Source organism: Protopterus annectens, chromosome 5.part1 (assembly GCF_019279795.1).
Source record: "Protopterus annectens isolate FY-2018-M chromosome 5.part1, PAN1.0, whole genome shotgun sequence".
Lineage (NCBI taxonomy): Eukaryota > Metazoa > Chordata > Ceratodontiformes > Protopteridae > Protopterus > Protopterus annectens.
In genome coordinates, this window is record NC_056736.1 from 709758789 (window position 1) to 709783321 (window position 24533).

Genomic DNA, 24533 nt, shown 5'->3' on the forward strand with positions numbered 1-24533 from the left:
TTTCCCAGTGTGTTGTCTGCAAAAATTAAATAGCAATGGAAAAACATATACAATTATTGTCTAGAGCAATACATTCGAATAACGGAGAGAAAGTAGCAGACATTACAGGGGACTCACTTATTTTGGCTCTCAAAAAACATCTGCACTTAGGGTTACCACCCTTTTTACTCTTTGCACAAGCAGTTCCTATTTGGACAGTTGTGTACTGTTTAAAAACTTGAAAACAGGCAAATGTCCTAATATTTTAGGACAAAACATATTCCATTGGTTTCTTCTAATAGCTGTATAAAATAACTATTCTGTATCTAAAACACTTTATATGGTACAAAGCAACTCCAGTTCTACAACAGTGATTTTTTTTTACTTTGGGAACAAACTGAAGGCCAGTCCTTTGCATTGGCTGTGGTTATGCTCTACCCTGTAAATATTTTTTCTGTCACTGTAGTATACACCTTCAAGTATTGTTTTTGTCATATTGGGCCGGGTTGTGACAGAAAAGTGTGAATAGCCGGTTAGGCCAGCTGATTTACCAGATTAACAAATAAAATAAATATACATGCATAAAAAAATGCATACATTAGAAACGTTATTAGACTTCACTGTAGTATACTTGACACGTCTGTTCTCATATCAGATGACGTCACACATTTTTGCACCTTGCATCACACAATTTGGTGAAGACAGCATGAGAGTTATGAAATCAAGTGCACCCTTGAGGCGTTTTACAGTTTACCTGTTTAATGTATGTGACTGACTGGATTGCAATCACAACTAATAAAGTAACAAGAGGCAGCAGAAATTAATAGAAAGAGTAGTAAACGTAACCATTATTTCTTAAGTAAAAGAAATTTGGACAAAGCCTAAAATAACGGCCTAGGGTTGCCACCTTTCCAAATGCCCAAAGTGGGACATTTATGCTACAAACATCAGATTTTGCAGGGCAAAACATACCCAAGGCCAGTACAAAGGACAGAACTTCAGTTTTTTGTCTGAATAAAAGTTTATTCTTGTAGCATTTTAGATCCTTATTCTGTTTCTTATAACATTTAGGTGTTTCAGATACAGAATAACTGTTTTATTCAACTATTACATAAAATATAGAAAATAATTTTGTCCTAAACTCGCAGGACATTTGCCATTTGTTCACATTTTTTGCAGGACACAACTGCCCAAAGAGGGACTGTCCCTCGCAAAGTGGGACAGGTGGTAACCCTATAACGGCCGGGGGAACAAAGGCTCAAAAATAGGGACAGCTTTTAAATATTGCTCTTATAAATTTAGAAAGTTACAAGAATAACAGGATTTGTGTTAGCATGCATTTTGTAAAGGATATGAAAACGGAAACTTAAATGTCTACCTCTCAACTGCACAGATTTTTTGCTTCATATTTTTGGTGCGTTCCTCCGAAAATTTGTACCTTTCTGGCAAATAGCGGAGAATTTAAGTCATGCTAATGCAAAACCTATTATTCTATCAACTTTCTAGGTTTGTAAGAGCAACATTTAAAAGCTGTCCTTATTTGTCGTCGTCGTCCCCCCCCCCCCCCCCCATCATTTTAGGCTTTGTCCAGATTTTTTTGCTCTAAGAGGTTGAGAGCTATTGTCTGTCTTTATTCCAGGATTTGCCACAAAAAAACACAAATTTTTTGAGGAACAGACCAAATATATGAGGCAAAAATCTGGTCAGCTGAGAACTACAAATACAACTTGCTCAACCCAGTACAGATGGATTTTTTTTCCTATTGCACAGTGGCATGTTGTTCAAAACCCCGCCTCTTTAATTACTTCACTCTACGTATCGCGGCCTTGCCCGAGGCCACGCCTTCTACACCTGTAGCTTCCGAAACTCCCTGTGAAGGCTAGAAATTGTGTCAGGTGGACGTCAGTGAGTTAACAGCTGGTCGTATTTCTGTGTTATTCTACAAGAGAGGGTGAACAAAGTCAGAGCAACAGGCAGTATGAGCGTCTCAGAGTACCGGTTTCCCGTGAAGCAGACCACCACAAATGTGAGTAATGAGTTTTTTTTTAGTGCTACCGTACGTGGTGACATGTTAGTGTTTTGTTTGTGAAAATGGGTGAAGGTGTTGAAACCTTTATCTATGTTGTGGTAAACGTTTGCGGAAGCCGTGGGGTTTGAACACATTCCATCAGTTAGGTCTCCTCTTGTAATAACAGTGCATGTTTGGGGCACAACACGTTAAGGGTGACCCGGCGGTTCAGGTGTAGGCTCGAAGGAATGTTTACCGATCCGAGTTTTGCCCCAATGTGTGGTAGTTGGCTGTATTTAAGGATTTCGACATTGAATAAACAGTTATAGTTCATTATTTTAACCAGGTAAGCGATCATAAGTGCACGTTTTCCCCCGTGTTGTCCGAGAGCAGTGCTTTTGATTAAGTGATCTCTCCGTGTAAGATTACTGGAAGCAAACCCAGGACCAAGATTCCCAGAAAAACTCTTCAGCAGCCTTAAACAGTTCGGTTAAGAAGCTATTGCATACAAATAATATCTGAGGCTCCTGTGTCAGTCTGATACTCCGGGTATTTGTTATCCCTTTATTTCTGGATTTGTGATCTATTCTGTACGAATCAGGGACACACTGTAAAAAAAAAAAAAAAAAAAAAAAAAGAGTACCATTATCTTGAGAAGTTGACAAAATAATAGAATAGGAAATGACTTAAATTTTATGAAATGGTGTGTAACACTAATTAATTATTGTTATGATTTAATAAGTATAATCCACCACTTTTTCTCCCAATTTGAGACAAAATTGGAAGGTCCCTAAAAATGTGGGTCAGTTGACGGGTATCTTGCACCGTGTCTCCTCATTCAGTGATGTAGGTATTACCTGGAAATGTGAATACAAAGTTGAATGAGTTTCTCCCAACATCTCTTTCGGTTACATTATGTCGCTTGAGTATGTCTCTGCAGCAGTGGGCAATTTGGGCATTAGTGGTAAGAATCTGTATGGCATGACAATTTCTACAGGGACACACTTTCACAGTATATACTTACCTTACATACTGGTGTGGGGGGCACGATAAAGATATTCTATGTAACTCAGTAATTTGATAAACACTTTAGTTCAGTGTTGACCCCCCCCCCCCCCCATTGCTAGCCATATGTCTGGTGCTGATTCTGAAAGCCAAAGGCAGAATGTTGGGGAAGTCATTCTACCCAAAATATTTGAATTTGCCATGTTTGTGTGTACATGGCCCTTCAAGTTACTCTGACGGTACCTCTCAAGTGTCCCTAGTTTTGGCTCAGATTTTTTATCTGTACCCTCTAAATTATTATTTTTTTGAGAAACAAAGGAGGCACAGATGTTTTCTCTGTACCCTCTAAATTATTATTTTTTGAGAAACAAAGGAAGTGTACACAGACAGTTCTCCTACTTCAGAAAATACATAAGCTGTGCTCTTTTATATCGTCGGCTTTCTAAGATGATGTTCCCACCATTTAAAAGATGTCCCTTATTTTTTAGTTTTGGCCATGATATTTGGAAGTAAGAGACTGATCTATGCTTGTAGATGTTGCAGTAACAGCTACTTTGTGAGAACAGATTATTATGTATTTAAGCAAATTAAAGTTTGGTATACATGGATTCTGCTTTTCATTCATTCTTTGTTGAAAGTTGTGCAGTCTAGCATACAAAATTTTTGTCACCATGTTCAGCTTTGGGAATGATTGTGTGTGTGTATACTGATAGTTTATATGTGCTTTGTGAACCATTTTCATTGCATTAACTTACCACTTTCTCTACTAGAATATTTGGGGAAGGATTGCTCCCAATTAACAGGGTATACGTTATTGTGGATTAGCTGTCTTTGCCTTAGAGCCAAGAATAACTGCTTTGAGGTTCATTTATTTTTCTTCCCTAATCAACATGAAATATCTACAATTACTTGTAAAAGTTCGTAATTAATATGTAGCACTTCACATTTGCATCAGTGCTCATTCTGTTTTATTTCATAGATGGCAGCTGTTATAACACTTTTTTATTTCTGCCTCATTTTATCAGTTGTACCATGTTATTGTGCAACTTATTATGGTATCACATTGGTTGGTGTACATTCGGTAAAAGTATGCTTTGGTGATCCCTCCCTCGCTGTACCATATCTATCAAAAAAACTTGGCTTGATTTCTGGACAAAGCGGAAAATTAATGGGTGGGGAGGAGAAAGCACCCCAGTCGGGGACAATTTTTAAATATTCTGATCCACTTAAAAGATTAACAGTACAGGTTTTGCATCAATGAACAGTTTCTGAAGAATAAACCTGGAGATGTAATGTTAAGTTGAATGCATGTGAGATGTAGTTTATATTACCCTTCCCTCTGCTGTGCTATGTGAAATGCAGATTTGATTCAATTCAAATCCTACAGTCTTTTCATAGGTGATTAAATCGACCAGGAGGTCATTTTAAGCCTTGCTGTTCCATACAAATCCTACAGTCTTTTCATAGGTGATTAAATTGACCAGGAGGTCGTTAAAGCCTTGCTGTTCCATGCCAATGTAATACCATAGAAATGCTAGTCAGCACTCAAGATTGTATTTAGTGATGACTGCCTGTGTCCAGGAGGGTTTTGGGTACTATCCCCAGTAAGAATTTATGGTGTCCCATCCACTTGCCCAGGTTCCTCTTGAACAGTGTCATATAGATGCTCTGTTTCACATGAATTTGGTAGCTTGTTCCAAAGGCGCAGCAGTTCCTGGGACACAAATCTGTCCGCATGACCTATTTATCCCTGGAACAGGTAGCCCTAGTCCTGTTTGATTTACAGATATGCACCAAGGTCATTAGGTGTGGGCCTTGGATTGCTCTGTAGGCAAGGCATAAGCCTCCCCTAGGAAGTCTGTATGATACGGAGTATAGTGACAGGGACTTTAGTTGGTCTATGTAAGGCACATGCTGGAGACCCTTTATCTTTGTTGGCAACCTCTGAGGTCTCTCCAGTTGCTGCATGTGCTTTGTACAGTACATTCAGAATGGGGTGTTATACTCAAGTTATGGTCTGGATAAGTGCAGAGTACGAGGCGATTCCTTTACTAATAAGTGTGCTACATCGAAGGCCTTCCTTACTACAGTAGACACGTGGTTGTTGAAGTTAAGGTCGCAGTCAACTTGTGATCCTAGGTCCCTTACCACTTCATGGGTACTTGGGGTATTGTTGTTTTGATAGTGTAAAGGGACATTGTTTGTGCTGAAAGGAATGATGATGCATTTCTCTGCATCGGTTAAGACATATGGACATCATTTGGGGATTCAATGATTATACATTTTTTTGCAATCGTTTGCAAACACGGTCAGCCACAACCCATTAGCTTTGACCTGAAATTCTGAGAAGTATATACCAAACAGTAGGGGGACCAGCACTTACCCCCATAAAGAAATGCATTCTAGGCTCAAAAGTTTAATGTGAGAGTTGCACAAGTGAATACATCAAAAGTATAGTTGATGACTGTCCTCAATGCATATATGCTCGCACACACACAACTATCTGCAGTTAGTCTGCAAGTTATTTTGATAGTCTGATATGTTTAATGGAAAACTTTATTTGGGGAAAATCATGGATGACATTCGTATTTTTTTTTTTAAAGCTGGCCTACTGTGCCAAAGGTGGGTGAACTCTGAACTGTCCAACCCTTCTGTTAGCTGGAGGTGGTGTGTTGTAATGAGAATCGTCCTGTCACAGCCACAAACAAGTCTCTGCTTGATGCTGTTCTTCATTTTCTAACCAAAGTGAATCACTGCATTTCAGAGCTATGCTTAAAACGCAAGTGCCCTAGGACATAGAACCACAGAGCCTTTGTCATGCAGTAACCATTGTTAAGGAGCAGACATGTAGACTGACTGCATACTGTAACTTTTCCTTGAGTAGAGTTTTCATTCTGATACAACTACCATTTGTATTTGCATTTTTATATTCATGCAGGAAACCATCTGTGCAAGTAACATTTAAAATAAGGCGGGGACATAAGAAAGTACACCAGTGTACTGGGAGCAATATGGTTACTTGTCTCTGACCTAGGTTCACCTACCATCCTGTGAGAGCTCACTGGAGGAGGGAGGGGTCCACTATTCCTACGGAAAAAGGGATACTTTGTCCTTAGAGCACTGGAGAGTCTTAAGTTTCAGACACATTGGTCTGAGGTGGAATGCATTCAAAGAATGTGGGCTTTTCTGTCATTCATCTTTGATATCAAGGACCATCTCAATGTACATGATTGTAATGCATTTATTACAGAAATGGACTATTCCCGGGTAACCTCTTTTGTTGACATTGCAGTTATTTAGTTTGAACCTGCAAATGGTGTTTCTTGTAAAATTGTTTGTCGGATTGTCATGTGATTGTCCTGCAAATGGTGTTTCTTGTAAAATTGTTTGTCGGATTGTCATGTGATTGTCTGACAATCACCCATCAAGTATCTGACCCCATGCTACAGCTAATTATGGGGAGGTGGGATTAAGCGAATACTATACTAAAAGACTTCCCAATCCAGAGTAAGACCGTACTAAAAGACTTCCCAATCCAGAGTAAGACCGGACTCCTCTATCACCCCCCCCTTACACACACCCACATACCACGAGGGAACTGAAAGGGCCTCGAGTAATGAATAAGGTTCAAGATGAGTTAGACAACACCGGGAGACAAAAGCATTAAAGTACATTAAATGGAATATCATAGTTGTAAATTGTAGTACAAGCTTTATGCTTTGATAAAAGTTGCTGTTATAATAACTTGTATGGAATATGGGGGTCCTGTAGTATTTTATTATCCTACACTGAAAATGTAGGATTCTTGGTCCTAAAATGCATCATTCATTCAGTGGGTGGTAATGTTGTGGCAGCTGTCTAGGACTGTGCTTATTGAAAGGGTTTTTTTAAGGTGATTTATTTAAGTTTATGAGCAGACAGCCTCTAACCAGAGCTGTAGAACTGAAGGTACAGGAGTTTGCATTTGGTTTTGAGCCCTGAATTTGAGTATGGAATCCAAGTAAAATTAATTGTGTTTGAGATGCCACAATTCAGCTTCTGTGTCTGAAAAGCATGATGAATTATTGTACAACTTAAAGCGTCTATTAAACGACATAAACCACTACCATCCAGTTTTGAGTTATGCATAATCACTGGTGCCTATTGACATTTTCTGCCATAGTAAGTGTCTTGAGGTAACCTAACATCAGAGGCATGTGGTACGCACCTTTCCTGTTGTAGTTACTTTCCCTTCATTTAGTTACCCTGCCTGTGCAAGTACTACTGTCGGAGAACCTTCATAAGAATCTTGGCCAGCAAACTCTCAAAACACTTCTGATGTGTGTATTTCTATAAAGTATTTTGTATTTGACCTTTTACTTGAATCGGCTGCAGATGTCTGAGTTCATGTGGAGGCTTCTGTAGTGGTCTCAAACTTTTGTAGTATGTTGAGCTTTGCAAATTTGCAGTTTATATGCTGCTACCCAGTGTACATCCTAATTTGCTTAGATGTCTGTATTGTGATCCTTGTAACAAGGGAGAAAACTGCAATCAGTATTTTATGTTGTATCTATTTGTGGTTGTTTACTTATTTTTGTAAAATGTTTCCGCTTTGTAACTTTGCTACTCCTGCGCGCTAACTTGTGCTTTTAATAAACTGTGCAAACAGGCTGATGTCAGGGGTTAAGTAACTTCCATGTGCACTTCACCTTTCTTGTATACTAACACTGACTGCACAAATTTGAATAGTTATCTGCTCCTGTTATACTAATAACTGCAGTGGTTACCTGTTACTGTTTTTATGCTATGGCTGTTATTCAAATTGTTCCTTGTGTATGTTCGGCTGTAAACTTTAATTTACATCAAACAGTGGTTGCACTTAATCCTTAAATGTGAATGTAATATGTCAGTTTATTTCCTTTCCCTTAATGTCTTGTCAAGTTTATACCAGTTGTGTGTACTTCAGAAATGTTCTTCCCTTGTCTTTTTTACCCAATAAGATCTACTCCACCTGACAAAATGTAGATGAATACTTACAAGTAGAGACTCTTTGCTTTTCACCTGCCTGAATGGTCAGGTGAATAAAATCCTACATTTTTCTAGTATATCCCCGACACTCCATTCTGATTGGTATGCGACCTGGCCAATGTTTTGCTACAACACGTATGCCTAGTGATTTTTTTATTTGTGATATTAAATACTTTGTCTAGTTTTGCTGTGGAAGTCCTTTTTGAACTCTAAACCCTAGTAAACGATCTTGCTTTTGATTGGTTTGATATTTGATTGCTGGGAAAGTCCGACTGGGTAGCATACTATTTTCAGAGGAGGCACAGAAGTATCAAAAATGAGTAATATGAAAAGCAAATACAGTTTAAGTAATTGTACCAAATTAGACATAAGAAAATAAATTGAAGGTAAGTCAGTATAATGCAAACAGGAATTGCAATACAAAGTGAAAAAAACAGGCTTCTGGTATATTTGGAGATCCATGGGAGAGACTGATAAAAGTAAGGAAGTGAGTGAAGAAGGGAGAGTAAGGAGATCTTGGATATGAACATTTGTTCACATTAGAAACTTCACATTTACTTTAAGAATCGCTCTACAGGAACAAACCAACATAGATGGTTGCCTTATTTCTGCCTGAAGTCTATTTCTGTACATACATTGCAACATGTTTGCACAAGGAATATGGGCAAAGCCAGAAGTATTTGGGGGGAGGGGGGGCAAGGGCCCAGAAACCCAAGGGCCCAGAAACCTGGGACAGATTTTCGTTGCATGTATACATTTAGAAAGTTGCTAAAATAACAATTTTCCCTTGCTTGCATTTTTCTTGGGGATGTGTAGTCTAAAACTCTTATTTAGTGACTTTAATTCTCAGTAAACCTCACCGATTTGTCAGTAAACCACAAGTGTTGTTTTTTCAAACATCTTTAAGTTTACGCATATGACACAGACAAGCTTACATTTTATATTTAGTTGCAAACAGTTTACATCGGACACCATTAAAACAACTGTAGTTGCAAACATTATACATCACTTATAAACAGTTTTATCTGCATCACTATATTTACTAGAGTAAACCACAAGTTTTGAGGGCAGACCAAAAGGACGAGGCAAAGATCTGGACAGCTGAGAGGCATTTCTCCATATCATCTCCAAGTTGCCTTATTTCTGCCTGAAGTAATGGAGACTTTTTTTGATACTCTGAAGTGCTTTCTTTTCATCTTGGCTGTCTTGTTGCATGAGTGAGTTGTATAGAAAATGCAGGAAAGTAGACATTGAGGGTATCTGGATGGGAGTAATGGGCCAGGGTGCAATCAAATGGTAGTGAAATGTGGAAAACACTGCTTACAAAGGAAATGTATGCCGTACCTTAGTCACGTTTGTGATGTATTCTGAAGGTAATATGGGTGGAATATTAACAAGAGCTGTTAACATCTGAAACAGGAGAGGTAACATAAAGGCATGTGAATTAGCAAAACGAAAAACCTAAAACATGACCAAACAATAATCCAACAACCAGGAGATGCAGGAACAACCAAAACAAACTGGATTTGCTTGCCAAAGGTAAATAATTTATTGAAACGCACATTGACCTAGGTTTAGTCTCCAAAATAAGACTTCATCAGAGCACTTGCACAAATAACCCATTCCCTTTTATTACAACCCACACTCTATTAAACAATTGACGTTAAACAATTAATAAATAACTTTAAAAACACAAGCTTTAAAACAATCATTAAAATTTTCATTAAAAATAAACTAAATAACAGTGACCATTTAAGCATCTAAATAAACCAAAAATTGGTAAATAAACCCTTAACATTCACATATTATTGCCCTACAATATGTTTGAACTTCAACAATGGTGCTATAGTAATATTTTCATTAATCCCTGGGAAGTTGGTGGCATCTAACCTTGACTGCCATTTCATTTCACAAAGATCCAGGTGCACATCCAAAATGCTACCTTGAAAATCCTTGTGAATTTGTTGCAGTACACAAAATTTAAATGTGCCCACTAAATTCCTTAATATGCCTAAAAAGGGCATTAGTGGTTCTGTTGTGTTTTGATATTTAGAATGTGCTCACTCACCCTTTTCCTTAAAAGTTCTACAAGTTTTCCCAGTATAAAAATCTGGACATAGCTGGCATTTAGCCATATAAACCACATTCTTACGAAGGCAATTATAATGCCCTCTAATCACAATATGGATTCCAGCAATATAAATTCCTGGCCCTGTGCTTAATATATATTTACATATCCCACACCTAACACATTTAAAATTACCTAACTGTCTAATTGTACTAATACTACTTCCACAACTTCCTTTTTCCAATATATCTTTAAAAGACCTATCTTTCCTAAATATAAATTTGGGGACATCACCCATTTTTGCCTCCACATTATGGTCCAATTTTTCTGAATAATTTTAATATCATCCACATCATAATTAAATGTGGTTATAAAATATATTTGACAACACCCTTCATTGGATTTCTCTTGCTCACCGAAAACCAATCCATCTTCAGATGTGACAGTGGGGCCCCATCTTAAAATGGCTTCAATAACACCACCATTTCGCTTTACTATAATTTCCTCTCTAATCGGAGTACATAAGGCGGCTGGGTAACCCCTTCATATAAACCTATTCATTATAAACTCTAATTCGTTAAACTCCTGATAATCATTAACTATTCTGGCAGCCCTAACCATTTGACCCTTAACAATAGATTTCTTCTGATGGTAGGGATGCCAGCTCTGATAATTGAGATACAAATTGGAGAGGATAGCTTTCCTATAAATACCTGTTTTTAAACAACCCACATTTTGGTCTATTTTCATTTTAACATCTAAATAGGAAAGTTCTATTTTACTATACTGATGTGTACATTTTTAAAAATTCAACTGTGTGATTAATCAAAGGCATTCATCCTATCCATACTACCTTCCCAAATGAATGTCGTCCAAAAAAACGTGTGTAATGCTTAATATGGAGTTGATATATTCCTGCTCACAGAATGACCTCACATAATTGGCATAAGGGGGACTGCCCCCATAGTCACTGCTGTCACCTGTTTGTTTATTTTGACCTGTTTGTAGAATTGTCCCTCAAAATAAACAAAGTTGTTACAAAGAACCACCTCCATTAAGGTGATATAAACATTAATATCTTGTTCATACAGGCCAGTTTTCAACAGATGTTCTAACCATTCCAAGCCAGTTTTATTGGGGATAACCGAAAACAATTTACATACATCTATAGCCAACAAAGTAATATCTGTGGTAATACTAATCCCATTCGTTTTTGATATAATTATAATCAATCTCATTAATTTGCCCAGATATAATAAATTATCAATAATTAAATCTATTTTGGCGTATGCAATATGTATTTCATTTAAACTACTTTCTTCATATCCATCCCCTGCTAACATGTTCAACGTGTGACTAATGTAATCAAGTCCATGACTACAACGCCATTGCCCTTATCGAGTTTCATCAGGTGTATCTCTTTATCATGTACTAATTCATTTAGTGTACCAATCTCATTTGTCATATTACTACACTTATTTCTATTTTTCATTAGTGCTCTAATTTCACACACTCTTTCAAAAACAGACACCATACTGTTAGCAGGTGGGTTAAATCTACTGGGCTTGGTCAAGCCACTAGTCACTCGCGGAGAGCTATTATCAGTAAACCACATTCGAAGTTTCATTTTTCAGGCCAGCAGTTTCAAATCTGTTAGTTTCAGTCAACAAACCCCCACCTCCCAGGTTTAAAAATAAACCCTTTTGACAATAGATCAGCATGTTCCACACTTAAAACTTTTTTGGAATAATTATATACTTTATAGTCACCATGTCTGTTCAGTATCACAACCGGGTCATTACATTTCTCAAAACATTTTATTACATTAGTTAAATGTAATAAACTATCAATTGTGTCAATGTTAAAATCATGAGTGAGCCGTAAACTCATTGCCACAGCGGAAATTGTTTGTCTCTAAAATTTAATTATACAAACTAACATTGCTCATACAAAAATATTTTCAGTCTAAGAACTACATTGAAAAGTTTGTGTCCAAACATTCACCTTGCCTCTCGCTTCCTTGAGTTGCACAGTTTATTTGCACACAAGATTTAAACGCTGACAACAAAACCGCTTCAGTTTCATAAACACTCACAGTAATAGGTCAGCCAATTCTACCTCCATTTACTCTGCTGGTTGTAAAATGTTTTCAGCTGTCGACCCCACTTTTTTTGGGCAAGCTCCTTGCTCCACATACTGGTCATTCTCTTCGTGTCTTCCCTGTTGGCCATTCGGCCCTCTGTTCCGCAATCTTTCCCAGCGCCTGGGTTCGACCTCCAAAAGGGGCTCCACTTGCTTCTGATTTTGGTTGTAATCCAGTGATGATGTCACTTCCTGCTGATGTCAATCTTCTTGGTTGTCATAGTAACCATTCGATAACTAGTAACTTTGCTGCAACTATATTAATCAGTGTCTGTCTTGATTTTAAACAGTTTCCTCTGGAAAATAGTTTGGCAAATTTTATCAATACTGTCCAACAAATTGTAATTGGATTGATAATGATCAAAGTTCAAATCGCTTTAGAATAATTTCATTTTCATGTTCTAATTCACTCATTCGCTGGGCAATGACTTGATCATTGTATTTGGTCATAATTTTCATTAATTCATGTCCCGTATGGTCAAATAATCGATGTACTTACCCTAATGGGATTGAAGGTAACAGTGAAATGCTTAGTGATCTCCACAGGCGTAACCCTCGTGGCACCAACCCTAATGCTATATTTCTATGAAGGTATCCATTCTCTAACTGTAATTTTTTTCATGCTGAGCAACTTGTTTTCGAAGTGCTTTATATGCTCCAATAAGGACATATTAATTCTAGAGTTTTGAGTGCCCACACCCGTCATTTCAGAATGGAAGTTAGTTACTATTCTTCCATTGCGTTTTATTAAAAACAACTTCCTTATTGCCCAAACATTTGTTACCAGGCTGAACATGAGCCATTTCCACACTATTAGGCTCACCCAAATTCAAACCTGAAGCTTGAGAACAGGGAGTGGGTTGAGTTAAAGGAAACCCCAAGCTTCCAAAGGCACTAGTAACAGTGCCAGTCTGTCAACCAAAGTTTTAATCTGTGCCGTATGTTTGGCCAGTTGCTGATTGATTTTTTTTGTAGCAACTCAACAATGTTTGAATTGGAATCCATATTCTCCATGTCGAAAACAACACAAACCAAAACAAAAAACCAAAAACACGACCAGCCAATAATCCAGTGACCAGGAGATGCAGGAACAACCAAAGCAAACATGAGTTGCTTGCCAAAGGTAATTTATTGAAACGCACGTTGACCTAGGTTTCATCTCCAAAATAAGACTTCATCAGAACACTTGCACAAATAACCCACTCCCTTTTATTACATCCCACACTCTATTAAATGATTGACATTAAACAATTAATCAATAAATAAATTTGACACAAGCTTTAAAACCATCATTATTAAAATTTTCATTAAACAACTTATAAACTAAACACCGCGACAATTTAAGCCTCTGGAGTTCATAAATTCAAATGCCATGGAACAGCTAGTCACTGTTCCCACGAGAGGAGAAAATATACTAGATCTCATTGTCACAAACATGGGGACAAAATGCTCCACACCGGAAGTATATCCCTCATTGGTGAGATCTGATCATAAACTAATCTCACTGGAAATCCACATCCGCCCCACCCCAAACAAAAGACCATAGTGAAGAACTTCTCTAAAGCAAACTTCACACTACTCAAGACTGGTGTGGTATCCTTCAAGGCCCCTGAGCCAGTGGAAACCACAACCCAAGCTGCGGAAGCCCTTACAAATGCCTTCTATGAACACCTCCAGGACTGCATGGATCAGGCAATCCCAAATAAAACCAAGACTCTTTCCACAAAGGGCAAGCGTCCAGTGTGGTGGACCCCAGCCATTAACAAACTTTACAATAAGAGGAGAAAGCTATTACATGATAGAACAAAATCCATAAAAGGAAGTCACCCCTGATCATTATTAGTAAAAAATACGAGCACTCATAAAATCAACTAAGGCCAATTTTGAGAGAAAAATTGCCATGGATTCAAAGAACAATCATAAGGCCTTTTCAGCTATGTTAGGAACCTGGGTGGAAACTCCCAGATATGCTCAGAATTAGTCCAAAATGATACAAAAATCACTGAACCCACAGACATTGCCAACATACTGGCAGACAGGTTCAGTGCAAACTTCACCCCCCTCCCCCAAAGGAGAGATAACTATCCCAGCCGAGTGTAGCCTCCCGGACATCTCAAATGCGCAGGTGAAAGCTGCTCTCTCTAAAGCTAAAAACACAGCATCAATGGGAACGGATGGTGTCCCCGGCTGTGTGCTACACGAGCTAAATGAGGAATTAAACCCGCACATAAGGCAGCTGTTTAATCTCAGCCTTACCACAGGATACGTGCCCAAGGAGTGGCGTACAGCAACTGTTGTCCCACTCCACAAAGGCGGCGCCTCTACGGACCCTGGTAATTACCGCCCCATAAGCTTAACAAGTCTAGTCTGCAAAGCTATGGAGAGGATCATAATGGAGCTCATAAACAAAGATATAGGGGACTTGCAGACATTGGACCCGACCCAGTTTGGCTTTGTCAAGGGAAGATCATGCCTTTTGAACTTGGTCGACTTCTTCGAAACAAGTCACCAAGGCCATTGATGAGGGAAAGGCAGTCCATACAGCCTACCTTGACCTTGCAAAGGCTTTCGACACAATACCCCACTCGGGTATTGTAGAAAAACTTACCAGCTTAAATGTAAACCCATATGTCACAAGATGGGTTGCAAACTGGCTTAAGGACAGAACCCACAGGGTTAGAGTTGCTGGCGCTGTGTCAGACTCCAATCCGGTCACAAGTGGTGTCCCACAGGGCTCGGTCCTTGGCCCCCTATTGTTTGGCATCTACTTCTCAGACGTACAGGCCAACATAGGAGGACTTTGGCTGACAAAGTTTGCAGACGACTGCAAACTGGGCGCCATAGTGGAAAGTGCATCAGACACGGATATCCTTCAGAAGGGACTCACGGAAACAGATAGCTGGTGCCAGAGCCATGGCCTGAAGTTAAACGCCAAAAACTGTATAGTCATACCCTTCGGGAAAAACAAGGTAACCCCAAGCTACCATATAGGTGGCAATCCTCAGGGACCTGGGGACCCAGGTTGACAGTGGCCTTTCTTTTGACACTCACATTGCTAAAGTGGTTAGAAAGACCTTCTACATTGCCCACCTGATCATGAAGGGATTCACATCCAGATCTAGTGAGGTTATTGTTCCCCTGTACTCTTCACTTATCAGACCAATGATCGAGTACAATGCCCCATTCGGGATGTATCTCACCCGACATCTGCAGCAATTGGAGAGACCCCAAAAGTTCCTCACCAAAAGGATAAAGGGACTCCAAAATCTGTCATATGCTGCCAGATTGAAGAAACTCCAGCTCTATTCAGTCGCATACCGTCTGCTCAGAGGTGATGTGCCTGACATACAAGGCCATGTCCAACCTGGAATTAATGGACATGCTCCACCTCAAAATCCAAATCCACCAAAACCACTAGAGCAAGCGACTTAAACCTTAGCACGGATATAAATAGGACGTGCTGGAGGGATAGATTTATCACTCAGACTCCCTATGCTGTGGAATAAAATCCCGGTCCATGTGAGGCAGAGCACCTCGCTGACTCTGTTCAAGAGAAATCTAGACCTGTGGATGGGAGATCGTAGGTTTACCCCGGGAATCATCTCTGTGTCACTGCTGGACAGAGGCACAACAAACTAATGGGCACAGTATTTTTTCATATAAGGGGTGGCGTAAGCCACAAAAATTTGGGCTAGGCTTATAAATGCCTTAGGGCAGATAGCCTAGTATAAACCTATGAACCTATAAATGAACCCTTAACATTCAATTATTATTGCCCTACAATATGTTTGAACTTTCAATAATGGTGCTATACTAATATTTTCAATAATCCCTGGGAAGTTGGTGGCATCTAATCTTAACTGCCATTTCATTTCACAAAGATCCAGGTGCATATCCAAAATGCTACCTTGAAAATCCTTGTGAATTCTTTGCAGTACACAATTTAAATGTGTGCTCATTAAATTCATTAATATGCCTAAATAGGGCATTAGTGGTTCTATTGTGTTTGATATCTAGAATGTGCTCACTGTTTTTTATATGACCTTCCATTTCCTACCTATGTATATAGATAATTACCATTTAGTTTTGTATCCATGTAACCATTGCTATCAGTAGTGCACATGGAGTCACCCACTTGGTCCTCCTTGAGTTGAGAGCCATGTCAAAGAAGTTTAATTGTCCCTTTTACGCATCTCTTAGCAGACCAATTTATACTGTGCCCTGTTCTGTAATCTATTCACACACAGCTTGGGGCAATTGCAAATGTATGCAAAGCTCCAATTTATACTGTGCCCTGTTCTGTAATCTATTCACACACAACTTGGGGCAATTGCAAATGTATGCAAAGCTCCAATTTATACTGTGCCCTGTTCTGTAATCTATTCACACACACCTTGGGGCAATTGCAAATGTATGCAAAGCTTCCTTGCAGAGAGAATCAAAGTATTTCGGGATTTCTTGTGGTAAGAGACTCATCTCATTGCCCCCTTAGAAGTGATCTGTGCCTGACATAAAGAGCATTAAAAGACCCTTTGCTATTTGAAATGGAATACCTTGTGGTGACTTGAACAGCAGATGACAGTGAATATTTATTTACCTTGACAAGTTCTGTTACGTGAGCTGTTGACAAGTCTCTCTAGATAGGTATGCACAGAAACTTGCTGTTTTGTCATTTAAGAAGTTAGTTTTCTGAAAATGGAAACCTTTAAACTGTTACAAGTTATGAATTTTGCTCTCTTAAAAATTTCCAGAGTGAACCCATATGGTTACTTTCATTTACAGTAACAGTAAATTGCTTGTGCTATTTCAAGTTACTCATGGCTCTATGTAGGGTTTGCTTTAAGTACTTTCAGCCTGTTTGTTTATATCAGCCTAAGTGGCAGGAATGTGTCACTTGATGTCATGCTCACACATGTGAACATAGCACTCTGGGACAATGAGATTAGAACAACCATGGCATGGGCATCCCATGTGTAGTTAAGCAGAGTTTTCATAATCTCTGCAAACAGTCTATGGATGACCTATAAGCATAACCACAGAAAAGTCCTGTCTGTTGGCATGACGACAAAAGTTTACAAACTTAGGGTGTACATTACCTCTAATCTGCCAGATTGCTGCATGTTCGCTAGCAAAACCAGCTCTTCTGGTTCATATGACTGTCAGAGATATTAATGAAACATAGTACACAGACTGCATACAGATTTCAGCCATCTTCATCATGAGGTGTGTACAGAAGAAACCGGAAGGCTTTAATGGTTAAGGAGAGTGGAGTTGGAAAGGCCTCAGTAACCCTTTTCCACTAAAATCTGTAATCCCAAGTATTTGTGACAGCATCTGTCATATTGTCGTACTTATTCACAGAAACTATCATGATCTGAGTCCTACTGCCACAACTGTTTTATCTGTATATACCCAACACTAAAATGTTAATTGTTCCTCTGATGCATCATATATTTAAGAAAAAAAGGAAACGACTGCTCCAAAAATCAACACTGACACTTGGTTTAAAACCATACAATGTAATTGATGAGCATTTTCATTAAAAATGATCTTCAGACCATCACTTCTCCAGATTTAATTGATTTTGTTTGTTTTTTGCTAATCGGTGCCTTAACCCTTTCCTTTTCAAAAGAATTTTGAAGCTCTCTATCCTTAATACCTGAAACAATTCGTGCATTTAGCCTAACTTGCCAACGATACTCTTTCCAGTCAAGGTCATCCTCAGCATCCCACCTAAAAGTCATCACTTTTAACCTGATCTGTCACTGAAACAGAATAAGAAAACTTTTCATTAATGTGACATGAAAGAACATGCCTGGCAAATGCATTGGTAGTACATGAAAGAACATGCCTGGCTGATGCATTTGTATATCAAACCTATCAATGGCTCTAAGATGCTCATAAATCCTGAAATGAAAACCTCTAATGGTCCTTATGTAGAAGGCAGGACAAAGTCAAATAAACCACGTTTGGATGTACAACTAAATCTTCATACTAAATTCAACTAGTAATTCCTAGCTGTTGTGCAAGTTTTGGATCCCTCTAAAACAAGCTCGGAATAATTGTGGCTGTCTCCTCTAAACATCCCCTTAGTAGTGCTATTATCCAAGTCCTGTGATTATTCTTTGTAAAAATACTCCTTGAGATTTGTACCCCATTTGGTAACAAAACGGGTCCCCTATAACTTCACTCACATCCTGAAAATTCATCAAGAACTTCCAGTTCTTAATTATCCTCTTAATACCCTTTTCTTCAACATAATTGAGCATGCAGGCTAATGAGAAATCCTTATTAACCTCACCATTGCCATGTGCCCCTATCAAATCAGTACTCTGACCTTGCATTCTCTGTCCCCAAAACAACTCTATTGACAGCCTTATCTAATAATTCTTCCAGATACCCTCTTGTCAAAAACGTAGTGCTTCACATTCTGCCTTAAGATGACTAACCTCAGTTAACCCTGTCAAACTGACTGCTTATTTTTAGTGCTATGCATACTGCTGTAATGTAAAAAAAGTATTACTCTGCACTGATTTTTTTTTTCATATCTTTGTACTCTACTTATCTATCTTATGTAAAGTTAAATCCAAGTAATTGACAGATTTTTATCAAAATTAAATGTGAACTTCAAAAGCTCAGACGCTTTAAATACTGCATAAATGCCTGCAGAGCACCTTTGGTCTCTTTCCAAACAAAAATAAATCATTTGTAAACAACAACATCACTAAAAACCCCTGGCTCAAACACCTTCTCCAAACCCATCATAAAAACATTGGCATAACTGGGGACCATTTCTGCTCCCTTTACCACTCCATTGATTTGCTTGTATATTACACTGTCCAATTTGAAAAAATTATATGATAAAATTACATCTAAAATTCTAATCAAGTCAACCTCTGAAACGCCCAGACCTACGGAGCATTCTATCCACCGTTTCCAAGCCCACATCACTGGGAATGATCGTATATATAAAGAAACATCAGCCATAACCAACCACATGTCCTCATAGTAATGTCCTTTACAAGTCGACAATTCAAAAGAATCTCAACATATGAATCACCTCTAATGACCACTTGTAAACTCTTATCAACAAAAACGTCCATGAATTCAGTTTTATTGCACCTACAAGCCACAAACAATGGGCAAATCCAAGTTCTTGTGTATTTTGTGCAAGCCAAAAAATCTGCCTAATTTGAAAATCAGCCAAATCTTGTTCAATCCAACTGTCAACCATTCTTCAGTCAAAGCATCAATGATCCTATAGACTCCAGTAACATCTATCGCACTGACAGCGACCCTATAGGCTCTATTAACATCTGTCGCACTGACAGCAATATAAAATCTATCTTCCTTTAAGATATTGGCCAAACTATGATGATAAAAATTGTAATCCATGACCACCACCACCGCATTTCCCTTGTCTGCCTTCGTGATGTAAATATCTGTTACATCTTAATGCGTGTAAAGGTTTTCTCTCCGCTTCGGTCATGTTATAAAAGGCATCAACACTTAAAAATCACGTACTTCATTCTCACGTGTAACTAAAAAGGCCTGTAACTCCGGCATTAAAGGTGGATTTAAAAGTACTATACATCACTGGCTCGCTTTTTTTTTCTCTTTACCAAACTGTGTTAAAAACATTTTAAATTTGGCTTTCTGACATAGTCCCTTATTGTCTGCCCTGGAAGAGGGCACAAAAGTCAACCCCTTGCTGAAAACCTTAATTTTTCAAAAGTCAACTTGACACTGGACAGATTCACTCTTTCTTTTTAAAATGTCTAATTACAGTAATTAAACACCAAATTCACCTCACACTGGGTGAAAAGATACAGTCCACAGCAACAAAAATAACAAAAATTAGGAAAAACGCATTGTTGTATAGCGAAGAACACATGCTTTATTAATGACCAAGCACTTTCATCTGTCAATCTTAGGCTTTATCAGAGTCGCAAAAAATACACCACTTCCTATTTATATAAAAAAAATTCATGACATCACACTTACAAAATTAAAAACTACTCCATTCATTGAAAATAAATATGCAGTTCAATTTAAAATATCTGCCAATAAATAAGTGAATGAATATTCAACTTCAAAAAAACATACAAAGGTAAACCTATAACGTCATGTTAAATACAGTGCATAATCATTGAAACAACACTTGTGCAAGTTTATATGTCCATTTTTAAGAGGGGCAATTGATATATTATCATTAATGCCTGGGAGAGTTTTGACGTTTAATCTTAATTGCCACTTTGTTTCCCTTAATTCCAAAACAACACTGGTATTCCCACCCCTGTTTTTCTCAACTTTATCAATAATAAAAAACAAAAATCTCTTAAAATTGTAGCACAGTGGAATGATGGTAAAGGGCACTACTAGCCTTGATTTCTTGCATGTTCGGCAATTCTATACCTTAGGTTACGTATGGTTTTTCCAATGTAGAAGTGCGGGCATGTAATACAGGTTGCTATGTACACAACATTCACTGTTGTAGTACAAGTTCCCCGCCCAGAGCACTCCAAGGTGTGGGGATAACCATCCACCGCCACGTAAGGTCTGTCATTCATGAATTTACAGTAGTTGCAAGAACCACACTTGTACATTCTAGAATTATGCTGATTATATTGCCCCATCCCTTTCAGTTATAAGGTTTCCTTAATGTTCCTGCCTCTACTGTAAACCCCAACCTTTGTTTAAGCTCCACGTCAAACGTTTTATCCCAAACTATGTTTAAAATGTTTACAAATTGAGGACACTCATGATTGTACTTTAACACCATCACATTGTTACCAAAACTAGGAATCTTTATGAAAATTGGTCCTACCAATATCGGAGCGTAAAATCTGACAGTAAACCGTGAATCTTTTTTTCCAGATCTATCTTGGCTTTGAGCAACATCTTGAGTGGGTAACCTCTATTCTTAAACATCCCTGCAAGTGTGTACATTTCTTTACTAAAATAGTCATCTTTACTAATCAAACTAGATAGCCTACACATCTGGCCCTTCACAACTCCACATTTTTGGTGTGGAGGATGGCAACTCATAATGTAGCAGGCCATTTGAATTGGTCTTTTTCCTAAAAATAGTAGAAACCAACTCTCCATCTCTTCTTGAGGAGTATGTCATTTAATCTCTTGTCTACTATATCTGTACGTAAAAGACAAAAAGTCTGCTACTGTTCAAAAATGATACAATCTCCTCAATTTCTGTCTGACCCAATCCACAGGACCAGAATATTATCCAAAAATCTTAGGTATTTGTTAACTTTATGCATAAACCTGGATCTAAACACTACTTCCTTCTCCCATTCAAGCAAGACCACATTTGCAAAAACTGGGGCACATTTCGCACCCATCGCAACCCCTGTGGTCTGGCGGTAATATTCCACTTCAAAAAAAAAATAGGAAATTACTATTCAGTACAATTTCCATCAGCCTTGTTAAAAAAATTGGATGCCTGATCCAAAATCAACTTGACACTGAACAGGTTTACGCCTTTAAAATGACTATAGTAATTGGCTGGGGAAACAAGTTCTCCTCAAATATCTGTCGCCCACCTGATCCACCTTCCTTTCATTGTGCAGTAATGGCTTTTGTTTTTTCCATAAAAACACTTGTTGCTTCTCCCCCATCAATTTCCTTCCACTTGCTTTGGCACTTGCATAGTTATCTCTGCCCCCCTTCCTAAGATAAACCTAGACACATCGAAAATCCTTAGCTGCAAGAAAGTTATTGTCTTTGAATGGCTGTTTGCCACCATTCTGGACCAGAGTGTTAAGACTCTGGCATTACCTTAGCCATTTCCTTGCGACCTTCCGACTCCCCTCATTCTTTTAGGAGCCCTCTATCCACATCATTCTGCAAGGTGTGCTCTTCCTCTACTGATGGTAAACCTGTCACGGTGGAGACAAAATTACTTCGTGGTCCTTGTCCGTTTGGAACTTTTTGAGCTTCTTCCTCATTTGAAAATCATCTTCAGATGTCACTTTAACAATTCTATCCATCCTTGTATCGTAATTGTCCCGGGAAGCTGATTCCTTTAATGCACTGTAAGCTACCATCACTGAATCATTCAGTGGTTTCAGCTTCTGGTTGGCTTCATCCAACAACTGAACATAACTAAAGACTGGTAGCTTTATTAAGGGCTCTCCACACTACCAAAAGTTCATCTGAAAACTGGTCTCCCAAAGATGCTCTTAGGACCCGTTTTACCGACGCCTCAGTGTCCCATTTAAGCTTAAGTCCATCCTATACACTCGCCCATTAGCAAGAAACTGATTTGTTGAATTTTTTTTTTTTAACACTCCTAGGAAATCATCTAACTCGATAGTTACTCTGGACATTGACTCCATTGAGGCTATTATTTCTTTTGGGAACTGCTCCTAGAGGAACTCCATTCACTGAAATGTCTCTGTGAGATTGTTTTTGGAGCCGTAGTTTCCTTTTTTATATTTCTTTACTTATACAGCTGGTATCCAAGCTTTTTTTTTTTTTTTTTTTTTTTAGTGTTATGTATCCTATATTCCCATAATCTAACAAAATAAAGCTCTGTACAGCTTTTGGTTGTACCTTGCCACTTGTTTTGTGACCCATAAATATTTGTCTTGCAGCCCTATGTCATATATGTCAACCTATGTGCATTAAAGTCATAGCAGTGGGCTTTAAAGACTCTGGAAGCATTTTTTCATTCATCAAGAGAAGATCTTCAAATACTACACCACACATAATTAGCAATGGTCTTTTTGTATGGACTGGGTTCGGTTATTTAATCATGTTTGTACCCACAAACAGATCTCAGTTTATGAAGAAAAGACAGTAAATTTGTGGGGGGGGGGGGGGAGTAAATCTAAATGCCAAAATCAAAGTATTCTGGCTAAATAGCATTTGAGAAGTATGCCTACAACCCTTCCTTGGTGGGGGAGTCTCTATTGTTACAGCTGCCAGCAGAGATGTTCTCAACACCTGTATTATGTGACATGGGATAAACATTCCTTGACACAGTGCAAGTGAGGTTTTAATTCTAATTTTTTATAAACCGTAAATGCTGCTTATGGTGAATTCAGGCAGAATAACTTGTTTGCCAACCCAGTTGTTAAATTTTAATAAAAATGTACAAAGACCCAATGAAGTTAAAGGGAAGGTGTGTGTGTTGGTGTGTAATACCCTCTGTTTACCAGGTAGACCCACTGGATGCATTCTCTTTTCAGGGGTGACAAGTGTCTTAAGTGACTTGCTTGAGGTCACACAGTAGATAAATGAGGGTTGAGGGGATCAAAACCTGTACCACAAGAGCTACAATTCGCAGATTTGGCCCTTTGAGCCAACTGCCAGACTACACTGCCAGCATCAGAGTGAGCAATTAACTGTCTGTTGTCCCTTATGGGATGGCATGGAAATAGGGTCTGTAACATTAACCCCTGGAATAGGTCAGATGATACTCAGTGCTATCCTTGTCAGCAGATGGACATGGTTTATGCAACTCATTTATTCATACAGTCAGTTTAACAAACTGGCAACAGGGGCAGTTAAACTCCTAACACTTACGGCAGTTAAGCTCCTAACACTTACATGGGACTTATCTCCTTGCACACTGTAATATAGCCAAGTACATAGCCAGAATACCCTGGGACAAGTCCAACTTTTTCTAAATCTATTCTCAATTGGGCAAGTTTATACACAAAGCAGTTGGTCCAAATGAGTACCTTGAATAGCATAATGCATCAGCGGAACTAGGTATGTGTGGTTGTACTCCTATTGTTACATGTAGTAATCATTGTGAATTAAAAAGTCTGCATCCAAGCTGACATTTAGCATGTACCCACTGCCCAGCTTTTCTGCCACCTGCCCAGGGCAGCTGGAGAGTAGTACTTTCATTCCCAAGTACTGCACTTTTGAAAAAAAAAACAGTGATAAAGGTTTATTCATATTCACGGAAGATTGGGGGGAGCATTTCAGATATTTGACTTCACTGTAATTGTCAAATGCCTAGGCGTGTGCAGCATTTAAAGTTCTACACATTTAACTTGTTTCTATATTTCTGAGAATAGACTCGCTGTGTGGTTTTGTAAATGTAATCTTTAACACGACAAGGTTGTGGGAGGAAACAGTGCAATAAAAGTAAAGCAAATAGTTCTGTCTTCAGCTGGAATGTAGCCAGGTTTACTGGTGGTTCATTTAGTAAAGGCATTTATTGCGTTTCAGATTATGATACTACTGTTCAGGAATGTCAAATGGCTATGCAAATGCTTTCTGGAGAGGACTTCATTGTATAGCCTTGTGTTCTGGTACATGTACATTTTGTGTAGCACTAGAATTAACATT

The 24533-nt window shown here is 38.5% G+C and overlaps 1 protein-coding gene across 1 annotated transcript in view; it reads left to right on the plus strand.

Annotated features, from left to right (window-relative positions):
- The first annotated feature begins 1808 nt into the window (after window positions 1-1808).
- KCTD14 (potassium channel tetramerization domain containing 14) overlaps window positions 1809-24533 on the plus strand; it is a 28861-nt gene continuing 6136 nt past the window's right edge. The window contains exon 1 of the mRNA XM_044073338.1: window positions 1809-2005. Coding sequence (XP_043929273.1) covers window positions 1958-2005 — 48 coding nt within the window. The 5' untranslated portion in view covers window positions 1809-1957. The remainder of the gene's footprint in view (window positions 2006-24533) is intronic.